We start from the raw sequence: 20,904 nt of genomic DNA, 5'->3' as shown, positions 1-20,904 counted from the left end.
ATCAAGCTGACCAATTAACCTATAATTAGACTATCTGCAGAGCTGAGAAAAGAATGAAGAAGCAAAAAGAGATAGCATTAATTTTTGAAATATTTTATTGCCTAAGTAAAACATAAATATATGTACCAATACTGATTCTGTCCAGTAAGGAAAAGGACTTTCTCAGAGATGAATTTTCACTGTGAATTAAGGATTTCTAGGTAGAGAATTCCTCAAAGGGAAGGTCTGAAATTTGCATCATGGTGAATACAGAAATCTTAATATGGCTCTAGCAAAAACTTCCCAGCGTAATACTCAAAATCTGCGCCCAATACCAAAAAGTAATTTGAATTCAGACGTCTTTAATGATTTGCCCAGGGAAGAACCTGATTTTGTTTGATCTGAAGTAAGCGGACACAAGGCGTACAGTACGGTGACTCGACAACTTGGTACGTTGCTTAGCGCTCCCCACGCAAAGCGCAGTAACCCCATCCCCACACAACAGGACTGCGGTATCACTGGCTATCCTCCCTACGCCATACTTCTCACCGCCGAATTACACATTTTATAACTGGAAGTTCGTACTCTTAAACCCCTTCATCTATTTCACTTGTCCCCCCACCCCTTCCCCTCTGGCATCCACCAGTTTGGTCTATATTTATGAGTCTGTTTCTGTTTTGTTGAGAACTTGATTTTTTTTTTATGTGAGTCACCATACATCATTAGTTTTTGATGTGGTGATCCACGATTCATTGCGTAAAACACCCAGTGCTCCATGCAGAACGTGCCCTCTTTACTACCCATCACCAGGCTAACCCATCCCCCACCCCCCTCCCCTCCAGAACCCTCAGTTTGTTTCCTGAGATTAAGAGTCTCTCATGGTTTGTCTCCCTCTCTGGTTTCGTCTTGCTTCATTTTTTCCTCCCTTCCCCTATGATCCTCTGTCTTGTTCCATCCACGTCGTTGCAAATGGCAAGATTTCGGGTCTTTCTGATGGCGGCATAATATTCCATTGTGTGTGTGTATGTGTGTGTGTGTGTGTGTATATACACACACCACCTCTTCTTTATCCATTCATCTGTTGATGGACTTCTGGGCTCTTTCCATAGTTTGGCTATTGTGGACATTGCTGCTATAAACATCAGGGTGAACGCACCCCTTCGGATCCCTACATTTGTATCTTTGGGGTAAATACCCAGTAGTGCAATTGCTGGATCATATGGTAGCTCTATTTTCAACTTTTTGAGGAACCTCCATACTGTTTTCCAGAGTGGCTGCACCAGCTTGCATTCCCACCAACGGTGTAGGAGGGTTCCCCTTTCTCCGCATCCCCGCCAACATCTGTCGTTTCCTGACTTGTTAATTTTAGCCATTCTGACTGGTGTGAGGTGGTATCTCATTGAGGTTTTGATTTGGATTTCCCTGATGCCGAGCGATATTGAGCACTTTTTCATGTGTCTGTTGGCCATTTGGATGTCTTCCTTGGAAAAATGTCTGTTCATGTCTTCTGCCCATTTCTTGATTGGATTCTTTGTTCTTTGGGTGTTGAGTTTGATTAAGTTCTTTATAGATTTTGGATACTAGCCCTTTATCTGATATGTCATTTGCAAATATCTTCTCCCATTCTGTCGGTTGTCTTTTGGTTTTGTTGACTGTTTCCTTTGCTTTGCAAAAGCTTTTTATCTTGATGAAGTCCCAATAGTTCATTTTTGCCCTTGCTTCCCTTGCCTTTGGCGATGTTTCTAGGAAGAAGTTGCTGCAGCTGAGGTCGAAGAGGTTGCTGCCTGTGTTCTCTTCTAGGGTTTTGATGGATTCCTCTCACATTTAGGTCTTTCAACCATTTGGAGTCTATTTTTGTGTGTGGTATAAGAAAATGGTCCAGTTTCATTCTTCTGCTGTGACTGTCCAATTTTCCCAACACCATTTGTTGAAGAGACTGTCTTTGTTCCATTGGACATTCTTTCCTGCTTTGTCAAAGATGAGTTGACCATAGAGTTGAGAGTCCATTTCTGGGCTCTCTATTCTGTTCCATTGATCTATGTGTCTGTTTTTGTGACAGTACCATGCTGTCTTGATGATGACAGCTTTGTAATAGAGCTGGAAGTCCAGAATTGTGATGCCACTGGCTTTGCTTTTCTTTTTCAACATTCCTCTGCCTATGCGGGGTCTTTTCCGGTTCCATACAAATTTTAGGATTATTTGTTCCATTTCTTTGAAAAAAGTGGATGGTATTTTGATGGGGATTGCATTGAATGTGTAGATTGCTCTAGGTAGCATTGACATCTTCACAATATTTGTTCTTCCAATCCATGAGCATGGAACGTTTTTCCATCTCTTTGTGTCTTCCTCAATTTCTTTCATGAGTATTCTTTAATTTTCTGAGTATAGATTCTTTGCCTCTTTGGTATCTTATGGTTTTGGGTGCAATTGTAAATGGGATCGACTCCTTAATGAGAACTTGATTTTTAATCAGGCTGAGGCACATAATTTCCCCTCAAATAACTGGAGACACACCTGCTCATCTTGAAGCAGTTACTCTTATCCCCTGAACTGATGAGGTGGTGGCCCACTGTCCAACATGGTGCCCAAGTGACAGTCTCAGAAAACTCCAGATCTGTGACTATTCCCAACATGAGATCAAACACAAGTGTGACGTGCTTCAGCCTAAGGGAAACATGTCTGTTTATTAAGGTAGCTGGCCACAGAAGTGACAACATTTTCAGGAGAAAAGCAGATTTTCATTTCTTATGTTCTGTCTAGTGATCCGGCCATGGCTGGGAGTTTCCCAGGGGCAGTGGCCACTTCGAGGAGCAGACTGTGGTAAATCACCACCTGGGTTCCTGCTGCCCCAGTGAGTGGAAAACATGGGCCAAGAAAAGAAGTGCAAGAGCAAACCCAGTAGATTTCGAAGAGATCTGAACAGTTCCTTCAGCCAAAATAAACACTCACTTAAACTGTCTGGGAAGAAGTGCTGACACTCAACAGACGCCCACTGAATACCCACTACGTGCCACACGGCATGGCAGCCAGTGGTGCAGGCAGGCTGTCTGTGTGCACACACAGCCCAGGCCTGCAGGGCTCAGAGCAGAAGCACCACCTCGGGGCAAGAGGAGGTCAGTGGAGGAACGGCTAGACCAAGGCCCAAAGCAGGCGAGCCGCAGGCAGAGTCAGGGACAGCACTCAAGGCCACATGGTGCAAAGTCTCGGTGAGGGTCCTCCAGGGATCTGGGCAGAGAATGGCAGCAGCAGGGGGCACTCAGACATTTGGCTGTCTGACGGAGGATGGTCAGCCAAGGAAGCACAGCCAGGGGCTGCTGCCAGTCCAGGAGGTGGCACAGAGGAACAGCAGGTGGGCGGGGCACTGGGGTGGGCAAGCAGGCCAGGGCCTAGGGGCAACACCAGGCCTGGCTTTTATTCTCATCAAAGCTCCTGGTGACTTCTCACAGCCACATTCCTGGGGAAGCCCTGAGCATGTGAGCCACTTGTTCTCAAAGGTCAAAGGCAAATCCAGAACCCAGGTTTTTTCAGCCTGAGCCCCAAATCCATGCACATCAAACCAAACAGACTTAGAGCCAGAAGGGAATTCAGAAGTTTAGCACCGAAGAGGCATTGCCTTGGAAATCTGGCCCTCACTTGGGCTCAGAGCACATACCAGGACGTCAGGCCACCCGGCCAGCTGCACGGACTGCTTTGCTGCCCTCCCCACACGGCAGTGCCCCACAGTGCTAACCACCAGACCACTCGTGAGCCCTCGTCCCTCACCGTGCTTAGCCTCCCGCCTGCGCTCTGTCAGCACCAGACACTAGAGGCTATCAAGTCAGGACAGAAGGACGCTGGCACCCACAACGGGCAGCACCGTGAGGCAGCATGGGTGGGCCTGAGGTGTAGGGCAGGGCTGGCGGCCACGTCTGGCTCCCCTTTGAGCAGGCACAGACACTTGGCAAGTCTGGTCCCCGTTCCTTCCTGAGCCCTGGGTGCCTGGGTGGACAGGGAGGACCAGCCTCCCTCTGGGCTGTTCGGAAAAGCTGTCACATCCCTCAGCCCCACAGTCAGAAGACACAAGGACAAGCCCAGCCGAGCTGGCTCCTGGGAAGCACCTGGCAGGAGACAGACAAGGCACGGTCCCCCTCTCCCAAGAACTCAGGTACTGGTCAAGAAAGCGCCCGCAGCCCCACAATGAGGACGTGCACCATGCCCAGTATTGCAGAACATGCCACGCCTCCTCCAGGGTCACGGCTCAGCTTGTTCCTTTCCTCACCTGAGCGCCGCAAGCTCTTCCAAGAACTAAACCTATTCTGAAAATCAACTATCTAAAGCTACCAGCCCAGCCCTGCCCCAGGCCTGGCCCCCGCCCTGCAGAAGTGGGTGGTGACGGGCACTGGGCCCCTGGGCAGGGCTCCTGCAGCTCACCCGAGCTGCTCCAACGGGAACTTGCCTGACACCTGCGCCCACCACCCACCCACCTGCCAGGCGGCCTCAAGGGTGGCCGGCGAGAGCACTCTCTGGGTACAGGCGGGAGAAGCGGCCAAGGGCCCAGATGGGGAAGACGTTCCTGTAGCTCGTATAGTTGATGGCACAGGACTTGTTGAAGACTCCAGCAATGTTTTCCTGAAAGAGCACAGGGAAATAAACACAACGCTCAAAGGCTCCGCCGTGGGGCTAAGGGGCTCCCTGAATGGAAACCCTGGCCAGACAGCTGGGCAGCTCCTGGACAGTCCTGCTGCCACCACCCTAGCTCTGGACCCCTGCCCTGCAGCAAAGCCTCCAGCCTGAGTCACCAGCTCCTCCAAGGGAGGGGGTCAGCCTTATGTGACCCTGTGACCCCATGCCTGCAGGACAGGCCAGGGCCTAGGGGCAACACCAGGCCCTGGCCTGTCCCTCTGCTTCTGCACTCCCTGCTAAGGCAGAGCCATGAGGCCGAGCCTGAGGGTGCCCAGAACCCCCACCCCCACCCCCAGCACCAGCCCTGCCTCTGAGCCAGGGCTTCATCTGCAAATACAGACCTGCTTCCAACACACGCTCTCACTCTGGTGTTTATGAATCTCAAATCCCCAAAGCTCACCAGCATGCCACAGGTGTGTGAAAACGATCATGCAAATCGAGGTCAGTGTTGGCTGGAGCCTTGCTCCTCAGACCTCCTTGGCATACCTGGGGCCAGTCGCCATTGGGGAGCTGTTTCCGAAGCAGACACCTGACTCCTCTCTCCAGGGCCTCTACGCAGGGATGCCTGGGGAAAGAGGAGGCACTGAACACATCTGCCGCCACCCTCTGGAGGAGAGCGCCTCTGGGCAAGCCCAAGCTGCATCCTCACCCTCACGCAGCCAGGCGTGCACAGATGTGAAATCCGGGGTGATGACCGGACCTGCCCCGCCTGACACGCCCGCTAGGAGAGCTGGCACGACAGGCCACTGCTGCACATTTTCTACCCCAAATCCCAGACACCCAGATTCCCGAGAAACGCAGAACACAGCATGTGGGGAGGTGAGCAGGCCGGGTGGGCAGCCCCCCAAACATGGCTGGGTGAGGGCTCTGCCTGCTCCAGACCTGCCCCAGTGGCCCCAGCCACCAGTCGCTGCTCTTCTGCTCACGCCAGGACAGGAGGAGGGGAATCCTTGTGCCCACCACCCAGGCCCACTGGCCTTCAGGATCCTCTAAGGGCCACAGAAGTCACGTGTGCTAATCCTCACTCATCGTGCCAAGGGCTGACACACCACAAGGACTGTGGGGTCAGGAGCGGTGGGAGGCACACTGCCCTAGGGGTCCCCCACACACTCGGCTACTCCTGTTCACACTGATGTAGCCTAACTTTGGGGGATTTTAGGAAGATTCCCCAAACAACCCCGAAGCCAACAGGGCAGCACAGACCGGGATACCGTGCGCGTCTGCGTGTGCCCGTATACACGTGTGGAGGCAGGAGGGCCCAGAGAGAGCGGCTGCAGGGACCTGCCTCACCGCACCCTGTGGATACGGGCCCCCTCTCTCCCTTGCTGACACTTCGGGTGGTCTTCTTCTCAAAGGCGAGCCTCTGTGCAGGAAGCCCGCGTTTGGAAAGACCTATGCCCTTGCCCTGCACACTTCACCTCCTCCATCCCTGCTCAGAGCTCAGCTGCCCACACCCCACCCGAACTGCCTGCTTGAGGCTCAGTGTCCTTCCTCTCCTCAACCCCAGTACCCGGGGATGGGTCCCACAGCCCCCACCTGACAGCCATCAGCCCCATCAGGGCCCAGCACGTGTTGTGGATCTGGGACGTGGCACTCTGCACATAACGCCGCTGCTCACAGGACTCGAACTCCTCCCCCCAGCCTCCATCCACCATCTGCCTGGAGAGCAGGAAGTCGCAGGCCTGGGAGACCGCCGCACACACAGCCCTGCAGAGACCAGTAAGATGGGAGAACTACCACTCCAAGGAGGCCCCAGGACAGATCACCCACTGGCCAGGCCTCCCTGGGGGTATGGGGAGGAGTACAGTGCACTCCAGGCCCACCCACCATGTGATGTGAAGCGCACAGGGACACCTTCCTCCCAGATACAGCGAAAAGCTCTGTGGCTGCAGATACTGCGCTGGCGTGACCACCCCCCACCCGAAACTCCCAGCGCAAAGCAGAGCTGGGTGAGGTGGCTGGGGACAGCTCAGACCTGAGGCCACCTCCCTTCTCTCAACCCAGCCCAGAGGGGGTCCCACTGGGGGTGGTGGCCAGGTAAGCCCAGAGGGTTCCTCCACATACAAGCTACTAGCCGGAAGCTTCCCAGAGCAGTGAGGCAAGGTCTCAGCTCAGTGTCTTTACTAGGCCACTGTCGGCTCATGAGCCAGGAATCTCATTGATTAGAAAAACACAAAATACGCCCCAAATCCAACATCAAAGGAAAAGACATCCCACCCCCAGCAGAGCGTCCTGCTGAGAAGAGCCCCACCCCACCAGGGGCAGGTGCCCTCACTCACCCACTGCGGTAAGTCTGCCCCATGCAGGCGAAAGCTTCTAGCCCAAACCAGGTGCCGTAGGTGAAGCAAACCCCCCAGGAGCTGGAGGAAGACAAAGGAGAGCCTCAGCCTTTCAGTCTCTTCAGAAGGGTGTCGAAAACAACAGGAATTCTGCCAGACTTGTGAGAACTGGTTCCATCGTGGGGTCGGGGAAGCTGACGTTATTTTCAAGAAAACCATCCACGTGGCCTTCGGCAAGCCACCAACTTGTGCCTCAAGCTTTAAGGCTAAGCAAAACAGACCTGCCCGGCCTGGCCCTCACAGGATGTAAGCCCTGATCCACACCCAGAGGAGGGAGTAATCACAGACACGGACCAGGCCCCAGGCCACGGAGCCCTTCCCACCCACACACTCGGCCAAACTGCTTCAGCAACAACTGAGCAAGCACCACCGGGATGAGGCCAGGCGCTCAGACCCGAACAAGGTCCACCAGAACTCTGTTGCTGGCAGCCTCACTCCCAGAGACTCCTGGTGTAGCACAAGGACATAAGTGAGCATCCCAGGAGCACACTGAGAGCAGAGCCCTCCCAACCCCAGGCACGTCCGCACACCAGGAGCTCACTTACCCTTCCCAGGAGCCATCAGCCCGCTGCTTCTGCCGACAGAACTCCAGGCCCTGCTTGAGTGTTTCCCTGGAACACAGGAGGATGCTAACAAACTCTGCGGGGAAACGGCAATCCACCTACCCCGATTCCTCCCATCCTACCGCCTCAGACGAACGAGCATGGTTTCCCATAAAAACAGGTAAAAAGCCAACAGTCGAGAGAAGAAACACAAAGGTCAGAGAGAAAGGGATGAGAGGACACGGGAGGGAGAAGCAAAGTCGTGGTGAGAAGAAAGCAGTGCAGGAGGAAAGTGGAAGTCAGCGACATGCCCACAATAGAAGCAGCTACAGACAGAATCTGTTTCACCACAATCACGTCAGCGACACAAGCTTGAGGAAATACACAAAAAGAAATTTTAAAAATTTTAAAAAGAAATAAAAAATCAGACAGAAGACGAGAGATCCACCCTAAGTCTAACTGGTTCTCTGAAAAGGCTGGAGTGAAGGTACAAAGGCAGCCTCCGAGGTGATCCCCAAGAGCCTCACCTGCAGATACCCGCCCCCATGACAGCCGCCCCCTTGGGACTTGTTTCCAAACAACAGACTGCAGCCAAGTTGACAGGACATCAAGTTTTATTTACTCATTTGAGAGCGAGAGAGAGAGCGCACCAGCAGAGGGCAGAGGGAGAGGGAGAAGCAGGCTCCCCACTGAGCAGGAAGCCCGATGCGGGGCTAGATCCCAGGACCCCGAGATCGTGACCTGAGCCGAAGGGAGACGCTTGACCATCTGAGCCCCCCAGGCGCCCCGAGGAATGCTTTTTACTATTTATAGTATTTTTAGAGCTTTCCTGTAAGTTTGAAATGAAGAAGAATTTCAAGTCAAGCAGAGTACCTAGCTACCTTAAACTTTATCTCTAAAATTCCCAGATAAATTTAACAATTTAGTATCACAAATTAATACATCTATTTAAAGATTAAACGCTTCTGTTCAAACTGTCCAGAGCTTTCCATGGTACTAACACTCACCCTGTGCTTCCCACGCTGTTGCCCCCCACCTTGGGCAGGGCGGCCCGGGCCAATGGGTGACATGACTGGGACCAGGACCACACCACCTGGAAAGGGCAAGGGCAGTGGGTCTCCCCACACAGGCTGTCCCCAAAATCACTGTGGCTCCAGGGAAAAATAATGGTCCCAGATAAAGATCTAATAAAACAACACTCATTAAGGTTAAAATAGGGAAAAGCTGGAAATGAAAATTTAGAAATAACCAAGAGGCCACTAAAACAACAAAACACCTGCAACCACTGTGACTCCTGCAGGAGAATGCGACCTGACAGGGGACAGCGTCCCCTGCCCTCAGACACCTCAGCAGCACAGACTGAGCCAGCTCCATAGGACCCACGGCAATGTGGGATCAAGCAGTCCTAACAGGTTCCTCCCTGCGGACAAGAGCGACTTGCTTCCGCATTCTCCAAGTCTCCTCCAAGAAGCACTTCCTAAAATGGTAATCTATTAGGGGAAAAGGTCAACTGCATGACAGTCACCGCGGACAAGCTGTGCCCAGAGGAAGGGACCACGGCTTATGCTGCGGCTCAGCACAGGGCACACGGACCCCCCGGCCCTCGTGAGCGAAGCGCGACAAAACACAGTGCCCCCAAGTGGCTGCACCGCCTGCCCGAACAGAAGGAAACGAGCAAAACACAACCAGAAAACCCTCCGATTGTTTGGAAGTAAAGCCACATACTCCCTAAGTAACTCTGGCCAGAGAAGAACTCACAACAGAAACAAAGTAATTTTAACTGAATGATACACCGAGACTTAACATAGACGTAAGCTAAGCACATTTAAAAAGAAAGCCTGAAAATCATTTAAGTGTCTAATTAGAAAAATAAATAAAGTCGAGATAATAGAGCAAAAATTGATAAAACCAAAAACAAACACATCAAAAAAATAAACAAACGTATACCATGATAGACTCAAAGACTGAAGATGGTTTCTTTGAAAAGCCTGGTAAGACCAACAAGCTCCTGGGGCGCCTGGGCGGCTCCGTCGTTGGGCGTCTGCCTTCGGCTCAGGTCATGACCCCAGGGTCCTGGGATCGAGCCCCGCATCAGGCTCCCAGCTCATCAGGGAGTCTGCTTCTCCCTCTCCCACTGCCCCCTGCTCATGTGCATGCTCTCTAATAAATAATCTTAAGAAAGGAAAGGAAAGGAAGACTGACAAGAGACCCAGGCGCCAACGTCGGGAAGGACATGAGGACTCAGTGGGGACGGAGCTGCCGTTCAGGACACTGCAGGCGGCTCTGTGCAGATCCACATAAAATGGAGCTGATGTGGGACAATCCCCAAACTGATACAAACACGAAGAAAAGGAAATCTATACAGCCCTAGAACAAGTAAAACTGAACCTGTAATTAAAAATTTAACACCCTCCCTCAAAGGAAACTCCAGGCCCAAATGGAGCTTCCAAACTCTTGAGGCAGAAATAGCGCGAATTCTCACAAACTCTTCCAGAGAATCTAAAAAGAAAATATACTTCCCAGCTCCTCCTACGAGTCCTGCATCACTTTCACAGGAGAGCCTGAGCCTGAAAAGGACACTGTAAGGGAAACTACTCCACAACCACAGTTGTAAAAATCCCTTAAAAAGTACTTTTCAAACTGAATCCAGCAATATCTAAAAAGGAAAAGCACACTATGACCAAGCTGAGTTTATACCAGCTGTGCCGTGAAGCGTGAAACGAGATCACACTGGGGTGAAGGGGAACCCGCGGGGGTGCACGAGTGTACCCTGTAACACAGTGAGTCCACTCCTAAGCACAGGTCCTCAAGAAATGGGTACCCTGGGCCCCAAAAGCAGTGTGTTCACAGCAGGATGATTCAGAGGGACCAACTGAAAGACCCCTGAGGATCCAAGACAAACCGATGGATAAATAAAGTATGCCATCTGCACTCCACAGACATGCGGACAGCAAAGGAGGGTGGGCTTGCTGCTCCGCGACCACCTGGCTGGGCCTCATGAGCACCAAGTGAATGGAGAAAGCCAGACCCACGAGTGCCGCCATGGGATCCCCCAAGTGTAGGATCACAGCCACCTGAGGAGAACCAGAAGGGGAGCTTCTGGTAACATCTATGTGCCCGCTGGGGTCACACGGGTGTGTCCACTTCATGATAATTCATCAGGCACCACACATAAGATCTGTGCATCTCTCTCTACACGTGCCAGACGTCAACAGGACAGGCTTATTTAAAAACCACCGTTTATGTGGACACAGGTGCAATTGGGAATATAGATCTTTTTACCAATATTAAGATGTGAAAAATAACTGATTTTTGTGTTACAGCTGTGATACTCTGAGCCCTTAGTACACATATTTGATGTAGAATTGACCTAGGAGGGGCACCTGGGTGGCTCAGATGGTTAAGCAGCTGCCTTCGGCTCAGGTCATGATCCCAGGGTCCTGGGATCGAGCCCCGTGTCGGGCTCCTTGCTCAGCAGGGAGTCTGCTTCTCCCTCTCCCACTCCTTATGCCACTCTCTCCCTCTCTCTTTCTCTCTCAAATAAATAATCTTTAAGAAAAAACAATAGCAACGGGACACCTGGGTGGCTCAGTTGGTTAAGCTTCTGCCTTCGGCTCAGGTCATGATCCCAGGGTCCTGGGATCGAGTCCCGCATCGGGCTCCCTGCTCTCTGGGAGCCTGCTTCTCCCTCTGCCTCTCTCTCTCTCTCTCATGAATAAATAAATAAAATCTTTAAAAAAAAAAAAGAATTGACCTAGGAACAACATGGACTTGAACTTCGAAGGTCCACTGCTAAGCGTATTTTTCCCGATAAATATGGTATAGTACTGTAAGTGTACTTTCTCTTCCTTATCATTTTCTTTAATGTTTCCTTTTCTCCAGCTTACGTTACTGTAAGAATACAATATATAAAAAATACAACCTACAAATATGTGTTCATCAACTGCCTATGTTATTGGAAAGACTTCCAGTCAACAGTAGGCTATTAATAGTTAGGATTTCAGGGAATCCAAAGTTATATGCAGACTTTCAACCGTGTGGGGGTTTGGCATCCCTAACCCGTGAGTTGTTCAAGGGTCTACTGTACTTCGAGGCATACAACTGGATTCAGCAACACTGGAAATCCCTTCCGTCATTAAATGAGTTTTATTCCAGAGTCCCCTCCCTGCAGTGAGCCACCCACCCCAGCAAACACGTGCTCTCCATGTCCACTGTGGCAGCGTCCCAGGTCCTGGCTCCTAAACAGGTAGCACTCGTGGCTCAGTGACCAAACAACCCTGTGCCAAGGCCACCCTTACCTGATCTCCCCGGCCCTGTGGTCTGGGAAACGCTCATGGAAAAGCTTCAGTGCCTGCATCACGGCCGAGGTGCACTCCACATATGTGTAGTCAATCATGATGTCCCCTGAGAGAGGGAAGGAAGGATCAACACATACATGAGTTTCATCTTGTCACCCAATTTGGCAACTCACACCAAACCACGAAGAATGAGAGCGCCATAACATGCAGAGCCTACACAGGACAGCAAGAGCCTCATCATCCTCCAGAGGAAACAAGGAAAGGGTTCCCAGTGACTGGTCCAGGAGACATGGCCACCAGGTGGGAGGGTGGCTGGCATTACACAGCGACCTGGAGACCCGTATCTGGCTGTAGGACATTTGGGCCAGTGGGAGAGTGAAGGAGAGAGGTACAGGGCAGAGCCACACCCCAGCCCAACTAGACCACATTTAACAGTTACAGAAGTGAGACAGAGACCGGAAAGCAGGGGTCCAGGGGCATGCGAGGGCAGCACTCAGGGAAAGAGGCCGCCCTGGCAGACTAGAATCGTCGGACACAGCAGGGAGGACACGGGGCCAGTGCGTCCCCACCGACACCTCCCTGCAGTGTGCCTGGGCTCTGTGAAGAGCACCCAGGACACAGGATGGTCTCCACAGAGGATAGAGCACACAGCAAGAGCCGGCCCAGGCTCGAGCCAGACAGCCAGGTGTGAATCCCACTGACTCCTCCACCAACCGCAGAAACAAAACCACAGCTTCTCCATCCACACCCACAGGCACTATGGCCACCTTCCGAGGTGAGAAGCACAGCCTACTCCAGGGCTTAGGGGTGCTCCTTAAAGGGTCCACAGTCATTTGCAGAACCTTTGCTGGCACTGCTCCCAGCCTGGGGAAGCAACTCAGGGCTCTGGTTGGCGAATCAATCTCACAGCAGGCAGGGTCCCCGGGTTTGTGTACCACCTGGCTGGCTAACCACTCACCAAAGACCTCCGAGGGGTTCAGCAGCTCCAGCAAGTGCCCCCCACGCTTAGTCTCATAGGTGGCAAACCCTCCATCAGAATTTCTCATGTTCAGCAACTAAAACCAGAGAGAGGACATCCTGAGAGTTCACCCATGCACTTGAGCATGAGGGGGAAGCCCACAAGCTGTAGAGGACCTTTCTAGAAACACCCAAGGCTAAGACCCATGGGGCAGGGATAGGGAACGGGGAGCCAGTTCTCACATTAAACCGAGACCCTCAGTGCCTAGAGCAGTGGGCAACAACTTTATCAAGCAGGTGCTCCACGAGTGACCATCTGGGACCCTGGCACGCACTTGCTTATCCATTTATAAGTCACATGTATACTGCCAAGCTATATGACCTCCGTTGTAAAACATGCACAGAAACTGGGTGTCCCGAAAGGATTCTGTACAAACACAAACAGAAGTTCTCGTTTTCTCTTCAGATACCCAGTGGAGAATGCCAGCCCTCCCTGGCGAGTAGCCGGATCCACGAGCCTCCAGCAGGACTCATGGTTTCCCCAAACACAGATACCACCAGAGGATGCGCCCCTCTGGGCTTGCAGTCTGACCCCGGGGGTTTGAGAGACCAAAGCCGTGGGAAGCGCAGCTCACATGTGGCACTAAGCGGACCTGAGGGTGTGTGGTGGGGCAGTCCGGGCCTCCGGCGTGCACAGTGCCCCGTGACCAGAGCCCCCTGCCCAGAGCCTCACCACAGCAATAGCATCATAGAGCCGCTCTCGCGCGACGTGCTCAATGACAAAGGGACACTTTTCCTGCAGGAGAAGGATGGACTTCAAGGCCTCCGCTGTGCAGTCGGCAACAATCCAGCCACAGTCCAGCGTGCTGAAGGGAAAGCCACCCTGCGAAGCGTGGGGCCTGTCATGGCCAGCGCGGAGGGCTGAGCCCGCACCCTGGTCGTCAGGACCCCCCAAGCTGAGAGCACCCTTCCTCAGCGGTGCAGAGGCCTGGCCCCCCCCGAGGCGCAGCTGCGGCTCCACGCCACACACACGCGGACGGGCCTCCCGACCCGCTGTGAGAAGGCGCACACGCTGTGTCCACACTCCCACACACCCAGAGGGGCTGCCCTCCGCCCTCTGCAGCACCCCCGTCACCCTGATCCGTGTTCCGACAGAACGCGGTCTCTGCTCTCTGCACGTACTGTCGTCTAAAAGCACCTCTGAGCGCACGTGTGTGTGCGTGTGTGTGTGCGTGTGCACGTGTGTGCGTGCGCACAGTACCGGACACGGCCGCGTGAGGAGGCCCCGTACGGCTCAGCCACCTCATATACCCATCTCCCCGGCCAGGGAAACCTCGGATGTGTTGCTGGAACGGCATGCCGTGTGTCTGTGAGAGCAGGAAGGCCCAGGAGGCCGAGGCAAGAGCCCACTCAGAGGGCAAAGCATAGCCGACAGGGCCCAGGCCTGGGGGCAAACAGGGCTGGCTGTGGTACCTTGCTCATCTGGCGGTAGTACTTCTGGTAGTCAGGGGGGCTGTCTGGGACCTGGGCAGCGTCCAAGAGGCACATGTGGAAAGCAGAGGAGGTCCCAGTCACACCGGGGCCGGCAGGGTCTGGTGCGGAACATGCAGGGACCCGTAGCCGCTGCCCGACGGCCCTCTCAACCGCCGGAGCCGAAGGCCCCTTCAAGGCAGCACCCCTGTGGCCCGGGGCCCACAGCCCCATCCACTGCTGCAGAAACGTGCCCAGGCACCACCCTGAGGTGGAGAGGGCGGGCAGGGGTGCCAAGGCGGAGGTGAGGAGGCGGCACCCCTGCCTGTGGGGAGCCCCAGCAGCCCAGGCACAGGCAGATTTTGCCTCACCTGTGAGATCCGGAGAAACTCATGTGCCTGCTGCAGGGAAGACGAAAACTCAGGCCTGTGTTGTGCCCCTGCCTGGAAGAGACAACAGAGGCTGAGCCGCTCGGTGGCACAAGCCTGCACAGCTGAACTGGTCCCCAAACAATCCTGGTGACGTCTTGCCACCACTGGGAAACAGGAGCAAACCCACCCGAGTCTCAGGCTCTTCCGTTTCTGCTGACAAGTCAGGAAGATGTGATGGAGAAATGAAGGAGACAGAAGGGAGTCCACACCACACCCGGCCCAGCCCGGCCCGTGTCCAGACGACCCCGGCCCCATCGAAGGCAGACCCCCATGTGGCCCAGACCCCTTCTCAAGGCTCTCCAGAACGTCACCACCCTCAATCCCACCAGCACAAAAACACATTCTGATTTCTCTCCAGCATGTGCTGAGAGGTGTCCATGATAAGCAGTCTGAGTGCTGTGAAAAGCCTAGAGCCCGCTCCCCCTGCTAGAAGCTTCCTGCCCTGTCTCCCCAGGAACAGATCTTACAAGGCTCCCTGCTCCTGAAGCCTCCCAGCCGGCCCACCACCCAAAGCTGCGGGGCAAGACCGCTGCCTCAGTGGGACCATCGCCAGAGGCCTCGGAGCCCAGGTGAGCCAAGAGTCAGGGTCTGCAACTGCCATGTCCGCACTGGAAGCAGCAGTGGACCCCGGGAAGGTCAACTAGAGGCTGAAGAACAAGGAGGCAGAGCCACGTACCTCCAGCAGAGCCTGGGTGGCAAACGCGGTGTCCCACACCTGTGAGCCGTTGGTGCCCTGCACACAGGACCGGCTGTTAGAGCAGCGCAGCTCCCCCAACCCGCCCACCACCGCCCAGGATCTGACGGGCACCTGGGGAGCCAAGGAGAAGTCTGGGGGCTCCCAACAGCTCCTGCAAAGAGGCGGGAGCCCAGCCAACTCCTGACCCCAGGTGCCATGCTCTGTGCACCCCTCAAAGCCCATGAGGGCAGGGGAGGGGCTGTCCCCGCAGGCAGGTGAGGGCTGGGCAGCCCCACCCGCCTTCACCAGGCCAACAGCCAGGACAGAACCCTCTGGGTGCACTTCCAGGATCTGGACGACCACTGCCTGTGACTAGAAACATCCCCTCACATCTGAGTATGCCTGGAGGTGGTGGCGCCTGGCTGAGGCCTCAACGGAGCTGGGAAGGCCCTCTTCCAATCCCACCCTAGGAGCCTAGTTTAACAGTCAACACTCTGGTCCCACGAGAATGCCAGTGGCCAAATCACACTGAAACAGAGATAGGGACACTCAGATAATAGGGACAGGGCTGGCAACACCAGAGCCCAGACCAACTGACAGCCCTGAGGGGGCATCAGAAACCACGGCCTTGCAGGACAATATGCAGGAAGGACACCTGCCACCAGGAAAGCCTCCTGGCCAAAAGAAACCAGTTCAGGATCAAGCCTCAGGGTCTAACCTCCAGCTGCAGGAAACAGAGGGCACAGAGGAAACAACCAGGCAGATCCAGAAGGTGGGTGCTCTAAGGAACCAACCGCCCAGGAAGAAGGGCGCCCGGACCACTGGACAAAAGTGGCTTTGAGGACCAGCCACCTGGCTCAAACCCTGATGCCAACAAATGTGCCCCCAAACCACATGAGGGACTGTCATCAAGCCTGCAAGGCGCTGACACAGCAGTCCTTCTGTAAGAACGAATCAGCTGGGGCACCGAAGGATCCGACCACCTCCTCCTCTTCTTGGCACGTGGGAGTCAGGGAGCCGGGAGTAAGGCAAGGACGCCGAGGTGAACTCTGCGCTAGGCGGTGCTGGGTGTATGTGTACGTGCCCTAAAGGGCAGTGGCCCATCTGATCCAAGAACACTGCTGGAGGCTCCACGTTTCCACACTGAGCCGACTGGTGACCCAAACCTCGCATTCTGGCATCTTGTAGGATCCCGTTAGCACGGCCCTTCTCACTCAAGTCCGACGTGCCTTACTCGGCGCTAAGTCAAAAGCCCGCACAGGATCACACTGCTGCTGAAAGGGAAACAACCCTGGGGCCTGTCGGCATCCCCGCCACTGGCTGTTCCCTCAGACGCAGGACTGGGGACACTTGCAGCCGCTCAGCACAGGCTGCCAGAACTCACTGGGAGGAGCAGTTATCTTAACAAACCCAAAGAGCAGCAGTGGTTGGTAAGGAAGCAAGTGGCCGTGGCCTTGTAGCCTTTACCTGCATTTTCATGCCATCGAGGCCCAGCCTGTGAGGACGAGAAAAGCCCAGGTCAGGGAGTAGAGGGCAAAGAGCTGAAGTCAGGTGGCCACCCAGAACCCGCTCACCCCACTTACGGCAGCAGGCCCACAGGGCCACCAGAGGGAAGAGGGCCCTCGAATGCAGGACTCCCCACCATGACACCATGGGACACACCCACCCACCACGGTTGCACTGCAATCAGTGACTGATCAGTTGTCCTGGTCAGTGAGGCCTTCCTGACGTTCACCGGAACCTGCCCCTTCTGCCCACAGGCTTCCAAGTTCTACCTTCCAAAACCACCAGAAGTGCCCGCTACGTGGCAGATCTTTCAACTCAAAGATAACCCTCACCATCTTCCACAAACCCTGAAATTCCTCGTTCCAGGCTTTACTCCAGACCCCAAAGTACCCTTGGCAGGATGCTGAGATACGGGATCCTGTCACCTGCCACTGTGCCCAGGGAGGTCACCACGCGTGTCTGCCCTTGGCTCTCAGTCACACGTAACAGGAACCTAGTGACAGTGACCAGCCAGGCCCTTCCCACTACTCACCAGAGGTAATCAGGAATCCTAGAGATGTGCTCCTGGAAGGCGGCGGAGGCTGGCCCATCCACATACCAGCGCACAAGCATGTTGATGGTTTTCGAGATCTGTGGGAGACACGGCCCTATCGGGACCCTGCTCCAGGCCCGCAGCAGCTCCTGAGCACGAGGACTATAGCCCAAACACCGGGCCCCCAGCACCACCTCACTTTGGGCCAGACCAGGCCTTCCACCCTAAGCCCTGAGAGCCAGAGACCAAGCCAGAGTTGTACCCCAGAAAGGGAGGCAGGAAAGGCCTGAGGCATGTGCAGAGAGAAGGCAGGGCATCCTGTGAGAGACAACGTGAGCCGAGCCAGCTGGCGAGCAAGCACAGTCACCAGGAGGGCTGGGGGCCCCACACAGGGCCCCTGGTGGGCATGTGGGGTGTGCCGTGTCCTGCATGCCTCAGATGGCTGACCGAGAACAGCATGGCCTGAGGAGCATGGGAGAGGCAGAGAGACAAGAGCTGTGGAGCAGGGACTGCTTTAGAATGTCCTGAAGGCCCAAACCTCGCACTCTGGCATCTCGTTAAGATCCCGTTGGCACTGCCCTTCTCACTCAAGTCAGATGCACTTTACTCAGTGCTAAGTCGAAAGCCCACACGGGATCACACGCTGCAGAAAGGGAAATGACTCACGGCTCCAAGCCCCACAGAACACCAGCGAGCAGGGTCGGGAGTGGAGCTGTGTGGTATGGCACCAACTGGACTGACTCAGAAAGGCTGCCATCATGGCCCGCCAGAGGCCCAAAACAACAGTCTTCTGTAGCTGTCACCCCACAGCTGAGAGGCAGCCCCCCAACCCTGCGCTCTACAGTGCGTCCACGCCGGGCCTCTGCCAGGCCCAGAGCCTCACGATGCAAAGCCAGGTCGGGAGCCCAGAGGCTCGGAGGTGAGAGCTCGGAGTCACCAGGCTCAGCAGGAACCGGGGCTGGAGCCCAAGCACCCCAGCACTCTAAACCCCACAAGGCAAGGGCAGACAGCGAGTTCTGTGGGGAGATGGCCAACGGAGGAAAAGCATCCCTCCCAACTGTCCAGAAAGATCTTGAGAGGTGGCCCAAGGAGCAGCATTCCAAGCACACCAGGTGGTGGGCAGGGAAGGGAGTGCTAAGTGCAGGAGGAACACAGGGGACAGAACGGGGGGTCCCGTCTGCCAGGCTCTGGTGGGAGACCTCACCTCCAGGAAGACCCCCAATCCCAGCTCCAGAGACTGGCCTCGAGAGGGCCTCCCGCCCCAGCTTCTTACCCTACACAGGGTGGGGTACAGACACAGGGCAGCGGGAGCACTGACCGGGCCGATGCTGATGCACTTGGAGAAGCGGTCGTCTGCCGCGATGTGCTCATACAGCTTCTGGATGGCCCGCTGCCGAAGGCTGGTGCTGTGGTGGCGCTCATACAGGTTGAGCAGTGCTGCAGGGGCGAAGTCATCAGTACGGGACAGCACCTGGGCCCTTCCCTGCCCTGTCTCCCCCACCGGCTCTCCCTGACACCCTAGTGTGCTGCCCTGCCCTGCCCTGCCCCTAGTGCCTTGTTTCCCGAATGGAAATCCAACCGGGTGCAGCTCAGCATTGACAGAGGCAGGGTCCCAGCTCCCACCGTGGGGCCCAGCACAGAAGACGTGAGCAAGGGGATGGAGGAGCAAGGGAACATGACCCTTCCACACGCTGCACCCCTGCTGGCCTCCAAGCCACCAGGCTTCCTGCCGGGAGACGGGCCTACACCGGGCCCCACGGAGGCCTGTACCTTCTCCCCTAAGGGAAGGAGCGAGCATGCCCTCCAGGCCTGCAGCTCCCAAACCTCCTGTCCAGGAGCCCCAGCCCCAGCCTTGCTCCAGGGGCAAAGACAGAGCAGACCCCCTGGACACGAAGCACACGGCTGCCCCCCAGTCACCACAGGGCCCAAACGACAGGTGGGAAAGGGGAGGAGACTCAGCGTCACTTGAGGTGCCAACCAAGTCCTGGGAGGCCCGCCAGCCCGTCGGCAAGCACCCACCGTACACCACGCGGAGCAGCCAGCTGTGCGGCGTGTACAGCTCGTCAGGGGCCACACTGCTCCTGTGTGCCGGCCACTCAATGCTGGCGTAGTCCTCCACGTACAGCTCCTGGGGGCAGCAGCACCTCAGCACCGTCCTCGCCCGCTGCCTCCCCAAGCACACACCCTAATGAACACCCTACCCCCCAAGCCTCCTCTCGGGACCTGCTTCCCCGCGGGGACCCTGCTCCCAGGGCCCTGAGCCCGTCCCACCGCACAAGCCCCTCTGGGCAGTCCCTTAGGATCCGGGAAGGCTCCGCCCTCACGACTTGGAACTCAGCTCTGCACGGTCCCAGGCCAGCAGGCATGAACAGTCGGAGCTGAGGGTGACCCCCCAGCCTGGGGGGTCCCTGCCCAGGAGTCCGTACCTGGCGGAGGCTCCGGACCAGCGGGTCCTCCTTAGCGCTCAGCCGGGTGGCATAGCAGTAGCTCATGGATAGGTAGACCTGTCGGCAGTGGCACCAGAGCGTGGAGGGGTGGGCAGGGACCCAGTCAGGAAACAGCCTGCGGAATGGCGCGTCAGCGGAAGGGCCCGGCCCCTGCCAGCACCACCCGCGCAGCCCCAGCCCAAGCTGGCATGGCCACCAGCACGCGGCAGCCACGCTCCTGTGGGGTGCCAACGGGCACAGGCCTCACGAGTGACAACCACTCCCCCTGGCTCAGCTGCAACACATCTAAAGCCAGGAAGCTTGACTTCTAAACTTCCAGGACTGTCTGGGTTTCTCAGCTGGGACAAAGGTATCACAGTAACGTAAAATGTTAATAATGGAGAAACAAGGTGAAGGGTCTACGGGAACATTCTGGACTCTCTTTGCAAATTTTCTGGAAATTGAAACCTATTCCAAAATAAAAAATTTATCTAAAACCCTTCAGAACTGGCACATCTCAAGGACTGAGGCTTTGAGGGTTATCTCCGCCAACACGTTTTTGCCCAGACATTTAGCCTGACCTTAGCATACACGGCTCCACCAGCTTCCCGGGTGGGTGGGTACCTGGGGTTATTTTCCCACTTTCCCTTCAAGCCTCCTGTCCTCATGTGTGAGGGGCACGAGGGGCAGGCCAGTCATGAGCTGGGCAGGTACCCACCACTCCCACCAACTCTGGCCTCAGGCCACTACACTCACTCTCCAGGGCTCCCCCACTCACTTTAAAGGGCATATTTTACAGCTTCTCTGCAGCTGGAGGGAGACCAGAGATCCTGAGCCCTGAGCACACTTTCACCCTCTAACACACCCCTCCAAAAGCACTCCAGGAAAGACCAGCTGTGCCCTCACGGACCAGCACTGACTGCCAGGACCACCATGTAAGGGCACAGACAACAGCGCCCTGGCACACCCTCCTGGCACCTGCTCAGTGTCTTCCGCTGCCCACTCCTTACACACCGGACAGGTCCACGGTGCCCCTGGCAAGCTGCCAGTGAGGAACACAGGGATGGCCCCAGAACACCTCCCCGC

General features: G+C 55.5%; 1 protein-coding gene across 8 annotated transcripts in view; it reads right to left on the bottom strand.

Moving 5' to 3' along the window:
• LSS (lanosterol synthase) overlaps positions 1-20,904 on the bottom strand; it is a 46,444-nt gene that overhangs the window by 19,024 nt on the left and 6,516 nt on the right. For 3 of the 8 annotated variants that reach the window (XM_064577751.1, XM_045902315.3, XM_064577755.1), the window contains 16 exons: positions 19,819-19,954; positions 19,412-19,520; positions 18,711-18,829; positions 17,393-17,490; positions 16,822-16,849; positions 15,355-15,411; positions 14,619-14,690; positions 14,251-14,301; positions 13,511-13,660; positions 12,779-12,875; positions 11,821-11,926; positions 7,526-7,591; positions 6,921-7,001; positions 6,178-6,348; positions 5,128-5,206; positions 78-4,587 (listed from right to left, as the gene is read on the bottom strand). In XM_064577751.1, the coding sequence (XP_064433821.1) occupies positions 4,456-4,587; positions 5,128-5,206; positions 6,178-6,348; positions 6,921-7,001; positions 7,526-7,591; positions 11,821-11,926; positions 12,779-12,875; positions 13,511-13,660; positions 14,251-14,301; positions 14,619-14,690; positions 15,355-15,411; positions 16,822-16,849; positions 17,393-17,490; positions 18,711-18,829; positions 19,412-19,520; positions 19,819-19,954 (1,552 nt within the window). In that variant the 3' untranslated portion in view covers positions 78-4,455. Of the gene's footprint in view, positions 1-77; positions 4,588-5,127; positions 5,207-6,177; positions 6,349-6,920; positions 7,002-7,525; positions 7,592-11,820; positions 11,927-12,778; positions 12,876-13,510; positions 13,661-14,250; positions 14,302-14,618; positions 14,691-15,354; positions 15,412-16,821; positions 16,850-17,392; positions 17,491-18,710; positions 18,830-19,411; positions 19,521-19,818; positions 19,955-20,904 lie in introns of those variants that run through there. The other 5 variants (XM_054504055.2, XM_064577736.1, XM_045902316.3 and 2 more) reach the window with 4 other exon arrangements.

This window comes from Mirounga angustirostris, unplaced genomic scaffold, assembly GCF_029215605.1.
Source record: "Mirounga angustirostris isolate CCGP_5_RB_7025 unplaced genomic scaffold, mMirAng1.0.hap1 SCAF_1, whole genome shotgun sequence".
Lineage (NCBI taxonomy): Eukaryota > Metazoa > Chordata > Mammalia > Carnivora > Phocidae > Mirounga > Mirounga angustirostris.
The sequence above is the reverse complement of the archived record's forward strand: the minus strand, read 5'-3'. Positions and strand labels throughout refer to the sequence as shown.